The following is a 15,207-nucleotide window of genomic DNA, read 5'->3' as shown; positions in this document are numbered from 1 at the left end:
ATGCTGTGGATGTTAATGAAACCATGAAGTCAAGTTCCTGAATCTCTCAGAATGACAGGGCCTACAAAGGGAAGAGCCAAGTGCTTTTTCTTGGTAGACAGAAGAACTACTGTTCAGAGGCAGGTTTCAGAGTCACAGAATTTCAGGCCTGAAAGGGAACACAAGGACGATCTGGTCCAGCTCTCCTTCAAGGTTCAGATGCAGCTGGTCCAGGCCCCATGTGAGCAGAGGTGGAACAGGGACCCAGGGTTCTGACCACCAGTCCATGCCTGCCCGTCACATCCAGGAGTTTCCCAAGACGGGGCAGTCACCTAAAGAAATGTTCTAGCACTTCAATTGCTCAGAGTTTAATCTCTCCATAAATTCTTTTCTCTCTCTAGTGGAAAAATGTCAAGCTAACGTGATTAAGGATAATGATTATTTGGCACGACTTTATGTTACTGGACAATTAGGCTTTTCCCCCAACACAAACATGCTTAGCTGCTTCAGACCTTTTCACTCCTAAGCCACAACCAAACATGTGCCCCCAAGAAGGAAATGTGGTCCATGTATTGGTGAGTCAGACAAACAGATGTCCAGATTTCTACACTCCCAAGCTGTCTTCTGAAACCCAAAGCTGCAACCACATATGCACTGGCCTCTGCTCTGGGAACCTTCAGCTGTGCCTCTCAGGACATGCTACTTTCAAGTCTCACAGTACCAGAGGCTCCCCTACAGCGCCTTAAAAATGATACAGTAGCAGTTTCAGAGAGGAAGAGGGTACCTGCTCAGCAGGAACAAAGGGCTTTTCTGCCTGATAAACACGTAGGGAAGAAGGTCGGGGAGGAAAGCCGAGCTCCCCCCACCCCAGCCCCAAATTCTGCCGGAGGTCCGCCTGGGACCACTGAGAATCAGAAAAACGATGTGGAGCCTGGACCAGCGGAACCATCACCTTTGCTGCTACTGAGACAGGCTGCATTCAGGTCCCGTGTCCTGCACGACAGAACTCTGTCCTGCCCCCAAATGCTTTCCTAGGCTTCTGTGCTACCAGCCCATTCCAGACGCCCACGAGCACCTGATCTGCCCTCCCCATCCTTAGCACACACACGGGCGCAGCTAACGACCATTTGGGCTGCAACACCATCCGTGAAGAAAATGTGTCTGCTGCCCAAAGCCCGGTGCTAGGAGGCTACCCGTGGGCGGGGGCTCATGGGGATTGCCCAGGGGCCCCGCCAGGAGTGCAGGAAGCACCGTGATGCTGGTGAATCCTCCTGGGGCTGCAGCCACCTGCTCTGACCCCTCTCAGCCCCACTTCCACCCCCGCAAGCACTCTGATCGGCCTCACTAATGGCCTCACAGCCCAGGCTGGAGTAACAGGAGGTAAGTTGCATCACACATCACAAGGAGGCGCCCCCAGAGCACAAGGCTGCCCCAGCCCCTTTCCTACCTTAGCGGGTTATCTGAGTGGGTCTCCATGTGGGTCTCCAGCCCGTACTTGCACACAAACTCCTTGAAACACAGTGGGCAGTGAAACACTTCATCAGCTTTCTTCTCCATGTCACCCGACTGCCTGTCCTCTACCATCTTAGGGGAAAGAAGAAACATTAAGTCACAAGGGAGGGCTCCCACGCAATTTGTTTCAGAGAAGCCGACACTAAATCCAGAATCTGAAAGGAAAAGGATGCCTCCCTCCTAGGCATTAAGGATGCTACTGACCAACGTTTCATGTAACAAAACCTCACCAAACACCAGCACCCACCCACCCACCCTCAACTCACTCATCCATTCAGCAAATATTCACGGAGCACCTAGTACCTGCCAGGTACTGGGAATAAAAGAGTGAGGACAAAAGAGTCCCTAATACTTAGTAGAGCCTTCCATTCTAGCTGGAGAAACAAAAAACCCTGGGAACAATGAAACAAGCTCCTCGAATCATCAGTGAGCTCAGCCGGGGGGCTCTTCCTTCCACAAAGGAAGAGCAAACAGGTACTTTTTTCTCCAGAGACCTTATGAAACAGTGCAGGGAAACAGAGGTTAGAAGCTTGGGATGGGTGTCCACCAAGCCCCCAGACTGCGAAAATAAAGGCTGGAGGGATTTCTGCCAAGAGTCCCTGGGGCAGGCACATCTGTGCTGGGGTCAGAGAGGACCTTTTTAGCAGGCGCTGGGTCTTCCTTCTCTGACTCTGTATCGTGACTCAGTTTCCTTTTGGAGGACAGCCGCCTGCGCTTCAGTGGTGACGGAGGGGCTGCAGCTGTAGCGCTGCTGGGGTCCTTCTCATGAATCTTCATATGTCTGGAAAGAACACACACACAGACAATGTGATTTAGCAAAAACTGAGCTGGTTTATTTAAAATGTTTTATACTTTCTATTTGGGCACTGGTAGTTAAATTTTCCTTAGTTAAGAGATACGGGGTATAATTTATACAGTGACTTCTTTTTAAAAACCTTATAATCTCCTTGAACCCCTCGTGAAGCTCTCACAACGAAGTGCTATCCAAAAACGTGGCTCAGTGCCTTGCTGTCTGTTGGAAGATATTCATGAACTTCACTGGCACTAATAAGATAAAAACAAACTATTTGATGATCTGTTCTACTTATTCAGACAAGCTGTACTATTTTAGGGCACATAATTCTATAGACAAAAGAAGTCCCAGGTACCACTAGTTCATAAACCAAGAAACCACTCTGTGGTCCCAGAACCCACCCCCTGTCTACCAGTAGAATGTGTTCTCTCTCTTCTGCCTTTGGAAGCATGTTGGGGGTCAAATTTGAGAAGTGCTGACCGAGCACATGTCCGAAGTGCCTGAGACCTGAAAGCCTGCCCATGCTCTCCAGGGTCTTACATGGATTTGCAGATCATGAGAGTAGCTGGGACAGTGGGATAAGTTACATGTTGCAACCCTGACATCTACAGGACTAAGAATACACATACAAGAAAGTACTGTATTAGTATGCATATGTCTGTTCCAAAAAGAGAGTTTTACGGGTGACCTGACTTAAGTGACCTTACATTATCAAGTTCTAAAGCAAACATTCTAGGAACCAGGTCCCAAGAGCTATAGGGAAAGAAAGAATGGCATTGCAAAAAGATAATCTCAATTTCCTTGCTTTGTGACATAAAAGGTTTAATTTTCCTAATGACAATCATCGTCGGCATCATCATCTCTGACCGGAGTTAAACTGTGCCAGATGTGGGAATGTAGCCACGGCTTTTTATAAATAACCCTCTGATGGGATTATCTTACTGGAGACGTTCTCAGGAATGGGAAAAGACAGCGAGTTTTCATAAACGATCCTGTCAGACTTCTAAAAAGAAGTTCTGCTCAGCTCAAGCTCACATTCTGCTGCACCTTCTGTACAGGAGACGGGCTGGGGATAAAAGGGCTGAGAAGCTCATGAACCACAGGCAGCAATAATTCAGGCTCTCAGGCCAATGACTCAACGAGACGGCCAGGTAACACCTTTCCCACTCACAACCTCTGCCCCCAGACACCCATGAGTCCTCCTTCTATGAGTGTGTGGAGCTAAGAGCTATGATTTCCCTGGTTCTGGCCCTACAGACATACTCTAGAAGGTGGAGGGGTCCCCACATCAGCCCGTGACCACAGTGGCCTCTGCCCGAAGAGCACCAGCCCAGTCATCCACCAGTAGGCGAGATGTGGCCTAACCTCTGAGAAATGGGATTCAGGGAAGGAGGCTCAGGCCAGCCCTCTGTTCTCTTTGGGGGAATCAGTGTGGTGAGTCAGAAAGATCTCGTGGGAGAAAATGGAAAAGAATCACAGACAACCATCATGCCCATATCCACATAATTCCTTGCTTAGATTATTAGGGGAGAATGCTTTATTATTAGTTCTTGGTCACCTAAAGCCTTGAGAAAGTTAATGGAGACAAATAGCCTTGTTCTATGTACCCCCTCTATTTCAAGGCAATTGGGAGTTAAGGAGACCATCATTTAACATCAGTGTTTGGACAAAAAAGAAAGGCTGGCAAGTTCCTTTCGACATTTATTGTACGGCACATTCCAATTTTAGGAATGTAAAAAAAATTTTTAGGCATCTAAGAATTGAGGAAGTATGATAATACTATGGGATGTAAATTAGTACCAAACCCATCCTTTCAAGAAATCACTCAAAATGAATTTTAAAAACAATATCCTGGAGGAATTGAGGAAGATGGTGGAAGAGTAAGACGCGGAGATCACCTTCCTCCCCACAAATACATCAGAAATACATCTACACGTGGAACAACTCCTACAGAACACCTACTGAACGCTGGCAGAAGACCTCAGACCCGCCCCCCCCCAAAAGGCAAGAAAGTCCCCACGTACCTGGGTAGGGCCAAAGAAAAAAGAGAGACAAAAGCACAGGGACGGGACCTGCACCAGTGGGAGGGAGCTGTGAAGGAGGAAAGGTTTCCACACACTAGAAGTCGCTTCGCGGGCGGAGACGGCGGGTGGCGGAGGTGGGGGAGCTTCGGAGCCGCGAAGGAGAGCGCAGCCACGGGGGTGCGGAGGACAAAGCGGAGAGATTCCCACACAGAATACCAGGGCCGACCGAAACTCACCAGCCCGAGAGGCTTGTCTGCTCACCCGCTGGGGCGGGCGGGGCTGGGAGCTGAGGCTCGGGCTTTGGTCGGAGCGCAGGGAGAGGACTGGGGCTGGCGGCGTGAACACAGCCTGCAGGGGGTTAGTGCGCCACGGCTGGCCGGGAGGGAGTCCGGGAAAAGTCTGGAGCTGCCGAAGAGGCAAGAGACTTTTTCTCCCCTCTTTGTTTCCTGGTGCGCGAGGAGAGGGGGTTCAGAGCGCCGCTTAAAGGAGCTCCAGAGACGGGCGCGAGCCGCGGCTAACAGCGCGGACCCCAGAGAGGGCATGAGACGCTAAGGCTGCTGCTGCCGCCACCAAGAAGCCTGTGTGCGCGCACAGGTCACTATCCACACCTCCCTTCCGGGGAGCCTGTGCAGCCCGCCACGGCCAGGGTCCCAGGATCCAGAGACAACTCCCCCGGGAGAACGCACGGCGTGCCTCAGGCTGGTGCAACGTCATGGCCTCTGCCGCCGCAGGCCCGCCCCGAATTCTGTGCCCCTCCCTCCCCCCAGCCTGAGTGAGCCAGAGCCCCCAATCAGCTGCTCCTTTAACCCCGTCCTGTCCGAGCGAAGAACAGACGCCCTCCAGTGACCTACACGCAGAGGCGTGGCCAGACCCAAAGCTGAACACCGGGAGCTTTGCGAACAAAGAAGAGAACGGAAATCTATCCGAGCAGCCCCAGGAGCAGCGGATTAAAGCTCCACAATCAACTTGATGTACCCTGCATCTGTGGAATACCTGAATAGACAATGAATCATCCCAAAATTGAGTAGGTGGACTTTGGGAGCAAGATGTATTATTTTTTCCCCTTTTCCTCTTTTTGTGAGTGTGTATGTGTATGCTTCTGTGTGAGATTTTGTCTGTATAGCTTAGCTTTCACCATTTGTCCTAGGGTTCTGTCCGTCCTTTTTTTTTAATACTTAAAAATATTTTTTTCTTAATAATTATTTTAATAACTATTTTATTTGATCTTACTTTATTTTATTTCATCCTTTCTTTCTTTCTTTTCTTTCTACTTTTTCTCCCTTTTATTCTGAGCCGTGTGGATGAAAGGCTCTTGGTGGTCAAGGCAGTAGTCAGTGCTGTGCCTCTGACCTGGGAGAGCCAAGTTCAGGACACTGGTCCACCAAAAGACCTCCCAGCTCCATGTAATATCAAACGGCGAAAATCTCCCAGAGACCTCCATCTCAACGCCAGGACCCAGCTCCACTCAACGACCAGTAAGAGACAGTGCTGGACACCCTATGCCAAACAACTAGCAAGACAGGAACACAACACCACCCATTAGCAGAGGGGCTGCCTAAAATCATAATAAGGCCACAGACACCCCAAAACACACCACCAGACGTGGACCTGCCCACCAGAAAGACAAGATCCACCCTCATCCACCAGAACACAGGCACCCGTCCCCTCCACCAGAAAGCCTACACAACCCACTGAACCAACTTTAGCCACTGGGGACAGACACCAAAAACAACAGGAACTACGAACCTGCAGCCTGCAAAAAGGAGAACCCAAACACAGTAAGATAAGCAAAATGAGAAGACAGAAAAACACACAGCAGATGAAGCAGCAAGGTAAAAACCCACCAGACCTAACAAATGAAGAGGAGATAGGCAAGTCTACCTGAAAAAGAATTCAGAATAATGATAGTAAAGATGATCCAAAATCTTGGAAATAGAACAGAAAAAATGCAAGAAACATTTAACAAGGGCCTAGAAGAACTAAAGAGGAAACAAGCAACAATGAACAACACAATAAATGAAATTAAAAATACTCTAGACGGGATCAATATCAGAATAACTGAGGCAGAAGAACGGGTAAGTGACCTGGAAGATAAAATAGTGGAAATAACTACTGCAGAGCAGAATAAAGAGAAAAGAATGAAAAGAACTGAGGACAGTCTCAGAGACTTCTGGGACAACATTAAATGCACCAACAGTCGAATTACAGGGGTCCCAGAAGAAGAGAAAATGAAAGGGACTGAGAAAATATCTGAAGAGATTATAGGTGAAAACTTCCCTAATATGGGAAAGGAAACAGGTAATCAAGTCCAGGAAGCACAGAGAGTCCCATACAGGATAAATCCAAGGAGAAACACGCCAACACACATATTAATCAAACTGTCAAAAATGAAATACAAAGAAAACAAATTAAAAGCAGCAAGGGAAAAACAACAAATAACACAAAAGGGAATCCCCCATAAAGTTAACAGCTGATCTTCCAGCAAAAACTCTGCAAACCAGAAGGGAGTGGCAGGACATATTTAAAGTGATGAAGGTGAAAAACCTACAACCAAGATTACTCTACCCAGCAAGGATCTCATTCAGATTTGATGGAGAAATTAAAACCTTTACAGACAAGCAAAAGCTAAGAGTTCAGCACCACCAAACCAGCTTTACAACAAATGCTAAAGGGACTTCTCTAGGCAAGAAACACAAGAGAAGGAAAAGACCTACAATAACAAACCCAAAACAATGAAGAAAATGGGAATAGGAACATACATATCAATAATTACCTTAAATGTAAATGGATTAAATGCTCCCACCAAAAGACACAGACCGGCTGAATGGATACAAAAACAAGACCCATATATATGCTGTCTACAAGACCTAGGGACACATACTGACTGAAAGTGAGGGGATGGAAAAAGAAACTCCATGCAAATGGCCATGCAAATGGAAACCAAAAGAAAGCTGGAGTAGCAATCCTCATATCAGACAAAATAGACTTTAAAATAAGGACTATCAGAAGAGACAAAGAAGGACACTACATAATGATTAAGGGATTGATCCAAGAAGAAGATATAACAATTGTAAATATTTATGCACCCAACATAGGATCACCTCAATACATAAGGCAAAAACTAGCAGCCATAATAGGGGAAATCGACAGTAACACATTCATAGTAGGGGACTTCAACACCCCACTTTCACCAATGGACAGATCATCCAAAATGAAAATAAATAAGGAAACACAAGCTTTAAATGATACATTAAACAAGATGGACTTAATTGATATTTATAGGACACTCCATCCAAAAACAACAGAATACACATTTTTCTCAAGTGCTCATGGAACATTCTCCAGGATAGATCATATCTTGGGTCACAAATCAAGCCTTGGTAAATTTAAGAAAATTGAAATTATATCAAGTATCTTTTCCGACCACAACGCCATGAGACTAGATATCAATTATAGGAAAAGAGCTGTAAAAAATACAAACACATGGAGGCTAAACAATACACTACTTAATAACGAAGTGATCACTGAAGAAATCAAAGAGGAAATTAAAAAATACCTAGAAACAAATGACAATGGAGATACAACGACCCAAAACCTATGGGATGCAGCAAAAGCAGTTCTAAGAGGGAAGTTTATAGCAATACAAGCCCACCTTAAGAAGCAGGAAACATCTCGAATAAACAACCTAACCTTGCACCTCAAGCAATTAGAGAAAGAAGAACAAAAAAACCCCAGAGTTAGCAGAAGGAAAGAAATCATAAAAATCAGATCAGAAATAAATGAAAAAGAAATGAAGGAAACAATAGCAAAGATCAATAAAACTAAAAGCTGGTTCTTTGAGAAGATTAACAAAATTGATAAACCATTAGCCAGACTCATCAAGAAAATAAGGGAGAAGACTCAAATCAATAGAATCAGAAATGAAAAAGGAGAAGTAACAACTGACACTGCAGAAATACAAAAAATCATGAGGGATTACTACAAGCAACTCTATGCCAATAAAATGGACAATCTGGAAGAAATGGACAAATTCTTAGAAATGCACAAACTGCCAAGACTGAATCAGGAAGAAATAGAAAATATGAACAGACCAATCACAAACACTGAAATTGAAACTGTGATTAAAAATCTTCCAACAAACAAAAGCCCAGGACCAGATGGCTTCACAGGCGAATTCTATCAAACATTTAGAGAAGAGCTAACACCTATCCTTCTCAAACTCTTCCAAAATATAGCAGAGGGAGGAACACTCCCAAACTCATTCTACGAGGCCACCATCACCTTGATACCAAAACCAGACAAGGATGTCACAAAGAAAGAAAACTACAGGCCAATATCACTGATGAACATAGATGCAAAAATCCTCAACAAAATACTAGCAAACAGAATCCAACAGCACATTAAAAGGATCATACACCATGATCAAGTGGGGTTTATTCCAGGAATGCAAGGATTCTTCAATATACGCAAATCTATCAATGTGATTAACCATATTAACAAATTGAAGGAGAAAAACCATATGATCATCTCAATAGATGCAGAGAAAGCTTTTGACAAAATTCAACACCCATTTATGATAAAAACCCTGCAGAAAGTAGGTGTAGAGGGAACTTTCCTCAATATAATAAAGGCCGTATATGACAAGCCCACAGCCAACATCATCCTCAATGGCGAAAAACTGAAAGCATTTCCACTAAGGTCAGGAACAAGACAAGGTTGCCCACTCTCACCACTCTTATTCAACATAGTTTTGGAAGTTTTAGCCACAGCAATCAGAGAAGAAAAGGAAATAAAAGGAATCCAAATCGGAAAAGAAGAAGTAAAGCTGTCACTGTTTGCAGATGACATGATACTATACATAGAGAATCCTAAAGATGCTACCAGAAAACTACTAGAGCTAATCAATGAATTTGGTAAAGTAGCAGGATACAAAATTAATGCACAGAAATCTCTGGCATTCCTATACACTAATGATGAAAAATCCGAAAGTGAAATCAAGAAAACACTCCCATTTACCACTGCAACAAAAAGAATAAAATACCTAGGAATAAACCTACCTAAGGAGACAAAAGACCTGTATGCAGAAAATTTTAAGACACCGATGAAAGAAATTAAAGATGATACAAATAGATGGAGAGATATACCACATTCTTGAATTGGAAGAATCAACATTGTGAAAATAACTCTACTACCCAAAGCAATCTACAGATTCAGTGCAATCCCTATCAAACTACCACTGGCATTTTTCACAGAACTAGAACAAAAAATTTCACAATTTGTATGGAAACACAAAAGACCCCGAATAGCCAAAGCAATCTTGAGAACAAAAAATGGAGCTGGAGGAATCAGGCTGCCTGACTTCAGACTATACTACAAAGCTACAGTAATCAAGACAGTATGGTACTGGCACAAAAACAGAAAGATAGATCAATGGAATAGGATAGAAAGCCCAGAGATAAACCCATGCACATATGGACACCTTATCTTTGATAAAGGTGGCAGGAACATACAGTGGAGAAAGGACAGCCTCTTCAATAAGTGGTGCTGGGAAAACTGGACAGGTACATGTAAAAGTATGAGATTAGATCACTCCCTAACACCATACACAAAAATAAACTCAAAATGGATTAAAGACCTAAATGTACGGCCAGACACTATCAAACTCTTAGGGGAAAACATAGGGAGAACGCTCTGTGACATAAATCACAGCAAGATCCTTTTTGATCCACCTCCTAGAGAAATGGAAATAAAAACAAAAATAAACAAATGGGACCTAATGAAACTTCAAAGCTTTTGCACAGCAAAGGAAACCATAAACAAGACGAAAAGACAACCCTCAGAATGGGAGAAAATATTTGCAAATGAAGCAACTGACAAAGGATTAATCTCCAAAATTTACAAGCAGCTCATGCAGCTCAATAACAAAAAAACAAACAACCCAATCCAAAAATGGGCAGAAGACCTAAACAGACATTTCTCCAAAGAAGATATACAGACTGCCAACAAACACATGAAAGAATGCTCAACATCATTAATCATTAGAGAAATGCAAATCAAAACTACAATGAGATATCATCTCACACCAGTCAGAATGGCCATCATCAAAAAATCTAGAAACAGTAAATGCTGGAGACGGTGTGGAGAAAAGGGAACACTCGCACTCTTGGTGGGAATGTAAATTGATACAGCCACTATGGAGAACGGTATGGAGGCTCCTTTAAAAACTACAAATAGAACTACCATATGACCCAGCAATCCCACTACTGGGCATATACCCTGAGAAAACCATAATTCAAAAAGAGTCATGTACCACAATGTTCACTGCAGATCTATTTACAATAGCCAGGACATGGAAGCAACCTAAGTGTCCATTGACAGATGAGTGGATAAAGAAGATGTGGCACATATATACAATGGAATATTACTCAGCCATAAAAAGAAACGAAATTGAGTTATTTGTACTGAGGTGGATGGACCTAGAGTCTGTCATACAGAGTGAAGTAAGTCAGAAAGAGAAAAACAAATACCTTATGCTAACACATATATATGGAATCTAAGAAAAAAAAAAAGGTCATGATGTACCTAGGGGTAAGACGGGAATAAAGACACAGACCTACTAGAGCATGGACTTGAGGACATGGGGAGGGGGCAGTGTAAGCTGTGACAGAGTTGGAGAGTGGCATGGACATATATACACTACCAAACGTAAAACAGATAGCTAGTGGGAAGCAGCCACATAGCACAGGGAGATCAGCTAGGTGCTTTGTGACCACCTAGAGGGGTGGGATAGGGAGGGTGGGAGGGAGGGAGACGCAAGAGGGAAGAGATATTGGAACATATGTATATGTATAACTGATCCACTTTGCTATAAAGCAGAAACTAACACACCATTGTAAAGCAATTATACTCCAATAAAGATGTTAAAAAAAAATCAAAAACCGAACATCCTTTTCTACAGCCAATAGGGTATTTGTGCCGATAAACATAAGGCTACGATAACGCATGAGGATACTGGAAATCAGAGACTGACAACTGTAAGCGGTTCACTAGCTCATTTCAAGCTATCAATACATCTTTCCTATCAATATGACACTAACAGTCACAAGATTGATGCTTTATTATCTAGCTCCTGGGATTTATGACAGAAGCTGTTTTCACAGAGCAGAGGAAGAGGGGGACTGGAGCGAGCACTCAGTGAGGATCTGCTGGGAACTTCACCCAGATTATGATTTCCATTTTGCAGATGAGGCCGTTGAGGTGTGGAGAGGCTGACATGCCAGGGCCTCACAGCTAGGATGGACCCAGGTGTGCCAACTCCAAGGTCTGCGCTTTTCCCCCAAATTGCCTTTAAGGGCCGAGCCTTTGCATCTCTGTTCTAGATCACAGATCACAGGCTGGACACTCAAGGCTATTCCCTGAACCCTGGACACTTCTTCTCTGAGTGACTGGCCCACAGTCTTGCAGTTGGTACCAAACTCTAATCTACATTCAACAGGAGAATGAAGGACCCACAGGTCAGGCCTGGACGCTCCCACCTCCAGTCCCATGTCACTGCTAACAGCAGGGGGACGAGACCAAGTCAAGGCCGTCTCTGGGGCTTGGTGGCAACATGAGGCTTCTGAACATACCAGCCACTCCGGCTCCCACTGAGCCCAGCTGGAGCCTCAGTTCAAAGCTCAAGCAATGCTCCATTCTAGGGTTAAATCGTGCTTGTTGGCCAAGACACAGGGGTTTCCCAGTCTGTCCTTCCACCTATGGGATGGCCAACTTCTGGAGGCTCGTTTGAGAACTTGGTTCAGTCAATAACTGAGCTGCCAGGCGCTGGGATCTCCGGGCACTTCTGAATTTGGATGTGATCTGCAGTTAAAGACACTCCCTACCCTGGCCCCTTCTCGTCTTCCCTCCAATAGCAGGAGCGGCCACAGAAGTGTCAGTTTCCTCCCCGATGCTCACAGGAAGTGGGGCGAGTCACCATGATGAGCCACTAATGGCCTCTTCCCTGCAGAGTGTGGCCAAAAACAGAGAGGAGGGTGGGCAGGGAGGAGACAATCCAATTTCTCTTCTTTAGAAGACCTGGGTGTTTTTCTTTCAGGTTTTATTTCAAGGGTTAATTCACCTCATTTCCATGTACCCTAAGAATCAACAAATTACAGAGAGCCTCAGGACTGCAAGGGAGGTGAGATGCTATCCCACCACCCACGCAGCACAGAACGTCCCTCAGCAGCATGCAGTGGAGACAACGTCATTCAGTTCGGATTGAACGCTTCCAGCAACAAGGACACCTCCATTTTCAGCAAGGCCAGCTGTTAAAACCATCTTCCCCCTGTCGAGTCAAAACTTCCATCCTTCCTTTAAACGTCTGTCTGTTCTCAGGGGCGACACAGAGTCAGTTCACCTTTTCTTCTGCAGGGCAGCCCTTCAGATAGTTCAAGGTGAGGTCTGCGTCTCTCCGAAGTTTCTCTTCCCAAAACTGAACAACTCTGGTTCCTTCAGCCAGCGCCCTCCAGCTCTGTGCTCCAGTCTGCTGGTCGCTACTCATCTTGGAATACTCTCCAGTTTGTGAATATCCTTCATGAAATGTTGGATCAGAAGTGAACACCAATTTGGATGTGGTCTGAGTGCAGGGCACACAGAGGGCTGGGACCACCACGTCCTGAGGTTGTGTAAACAGAGCTGGGGTTCCCAGGTGTGTGGGTTTTGTTTTGTTTTGTTTTGTTTTACTCTTTGGCCGCACTGCACAGCATACAGGATCTCAGTTCCCTGACCAGGGATTGAACCCCCTGCAGTGGAAGCTCAGAGTCTTAACCACTGGACCCCAGGCAAGTACCCCACCTTGTGTGTTTAACAGCAACGTTACACCCTCAGCTTGTGCTCAGACCCCCGTGATTCCTTTATTCAAACTGCTGTCAGGCCCTGCATCCTCCATCCTGCACCAAAACAGTGAACAGCTCTTTACTTTCCAGGTGGGCAAGGATGAGAAATATGCAGCATTGCTGTGGTACAGAAAGCTGGCTCTCAACACTGTGGATGGTACTGAACACTGGTAACAACCTTTCTGCAAAGTAGCTGAGTGACAGGGATCTGAATTTTAAATACATATGCCCTTTATTCCAGTGATTCCACTTCTAGAAATTTGTCTCGAAAACTAATGATTGGACAAAAGTGCAAAGATTTATGCTCAGAGGTTGATGTACCATTATACCCATAGATGGATATACCGCAAAAACGACAACCACAGGATTCTTGACTGGCTGGTCGTAACGTTTTACACTGGCCACCCTGCTTTCCCTCTTGCCCTCCTGTTGTTCATTCTCTACAAGGCAGCCAGAGTGAACTTCTAAAACATGGATCAAATCAGACACTCCTCCACGTAAGTGCCTCTGATGGTCCCCTCTTAGATCTGCCTACTTCTTGGGCCTCCTTTGTCGGCACCCTACCCCGATCCAAGGTGCTTTCAGACGCAGTGCTCCCTCCAGGTCCCTCAAAGGCATCCAACCAGTCTGACCCTGGGGCTGGTGCACTTGCTGCGCGCCCTCTACCCAGGCTGCTCCGCCCCCGGCCTTCCAGGGCTGGTGCCTGCCATCACAACAAATGCCCCAGCCCACTCAACATAGATGCTCTCCAGCCTTCGACCTAGTTTTACTTTCTTCACAGCACATACCAGTAACTGGAAATACCGGGTATTTACTCGTGTGACTGTCTCCTCGGCTCAGACTGAAAAGAAGTTTCATTATAATCTTGTCTCTCCTGTTCTCTGCACTTGCCCCTGGTGGTGCACAGTGAGTGGTTAATAAATATCGGTCAAATGGCTGGATGGATGAGTAGGCGAATGAATCAATAACTGCGGAATGGATGGATGGATGGATGGAGAGAATGGATAGATGGATGAAGTGTATGCAGAAAACCTGCTACACTTGCAGCACCACTACCACATATGTCTTCAGGTTCCAAGATAACTTCTCACTCACCTTACTAGGATTTAATGTTCACAAACTTGATATGAGATGGTACAGAAAACAGTGTCACAGTGAAGGGACCTCGATGAAGAACACCCCAAAGATCAACACTGAGGACATGGGGTAGTTTTTTCTCTTATTGGAATTCATCTGTATTTATGCATTCAAAACTATACCTATTGGGCTTCCCTGGTGGCGCAGTGGTTGAGAGTCCGCCTGCCGATGCAGGGGACACGGGTTCGTGTCCCAGTCTGGGAAGATCCCACATGCCGTGGAGCGGCTGGGCCTGTGAGCCATGGCCGCTGAGCCTGCGCGGCCGGAGCCTGTGCTCCGCAACGGGACAGGCCACAACAGTGAGAGGCCCGCATAACGCAAAAAAACCCAAAAAAACAAAAAAACAAAACCACACCTACATCCACAGTAGAGAGAGGTTGATGTAAAATCAAAGTAAACATCTGTTTTCTGCATATAATCCTAGAAATTTCCTTTGGAGGCAAGCCACATCGACTGCAGAAATCCTGCCACATTGTGGTCTAAGGAAGGCATTTTATCAGAACTCTTTCAGGAGTCAAGGGAAATTTTCTCCCATTCCTAACACTGCACTCCCGGCCCCCTCCTGGGAGGTGGGGAGACTCTTCCAGTAATGAATAATGACAAATATTGCAGATGTTTTTAAAACAAGGGGGAAAAAATCTAAATCTGAGTACTTTTTATTTTTATTTATTTATTTAATTTTTTAAAATAAATTTATTTATTTATCTTTGGCTGTGTTGGGTCCTCATTTCCGTGCTAGGGCCTTCTCTAGCTGCGGCGAGCGGGGTCCACTCCTCATCGCGGTGCGCGGGCCTCTCTTGTTGTGGAGCACAGGCCCCAAACGCGCAGGCTCAGTAGTTGTGGCTCACGGGCCCCGCCGCTCCGCGGCACGTGGGATCCTCCCAGACCA

General features: G+C 45.5%; 1 protein-coding gene across 1 annotated transcript in view; it reads right to left on the bottom strand.

Moving 5' to 3' along the window:
- RREB1 (ras responsive element binding protein 1) overlaps positions 1–15,207 on the bottom strand; it is a 66,906-nt gene that overhangs the window by 30,925 nt on the left and 20,774 nt on the right. Inside the window, exons 4-5 of the mRNA XM_007466409.1 lie at positions 2,128–2,272; positions 1,427–1,563 (exon numbers count right to left, since the gene is read on the bottom strand). Of these exons, the coding sequence (XP_007466471.1) occupies positions 1,427–1,563; positions 2,128–2,272 (282 nt within the window). The remainder of the gene's footprint in view (positions 1–1,426; positions 1,564–2,127; positions 2,273–15,207) is intronic.

The sequence above is a fragment of the Lipotes vexillifer genome, unplaced genomic scaffold, assembly GCF_000442215.2.
Source record: "Lipotes vexillifer unplaced genomic scaffold, Lipotes_vexillifer_v1.1 scaffold444, whole genome shotgun sequence".
In the NCBI taxonomy this organism is placed as follows: Eukaryota; Metazoa; Chordata; class Mammalia; order Artiodactyla; family Lipotidae; genus Lipotes; species Lipotes vexillifer.
Note: the sequence above shows the minus strand (reverse complement) of the source record. Positions and strands in the feature narration are given on the sequence as shown.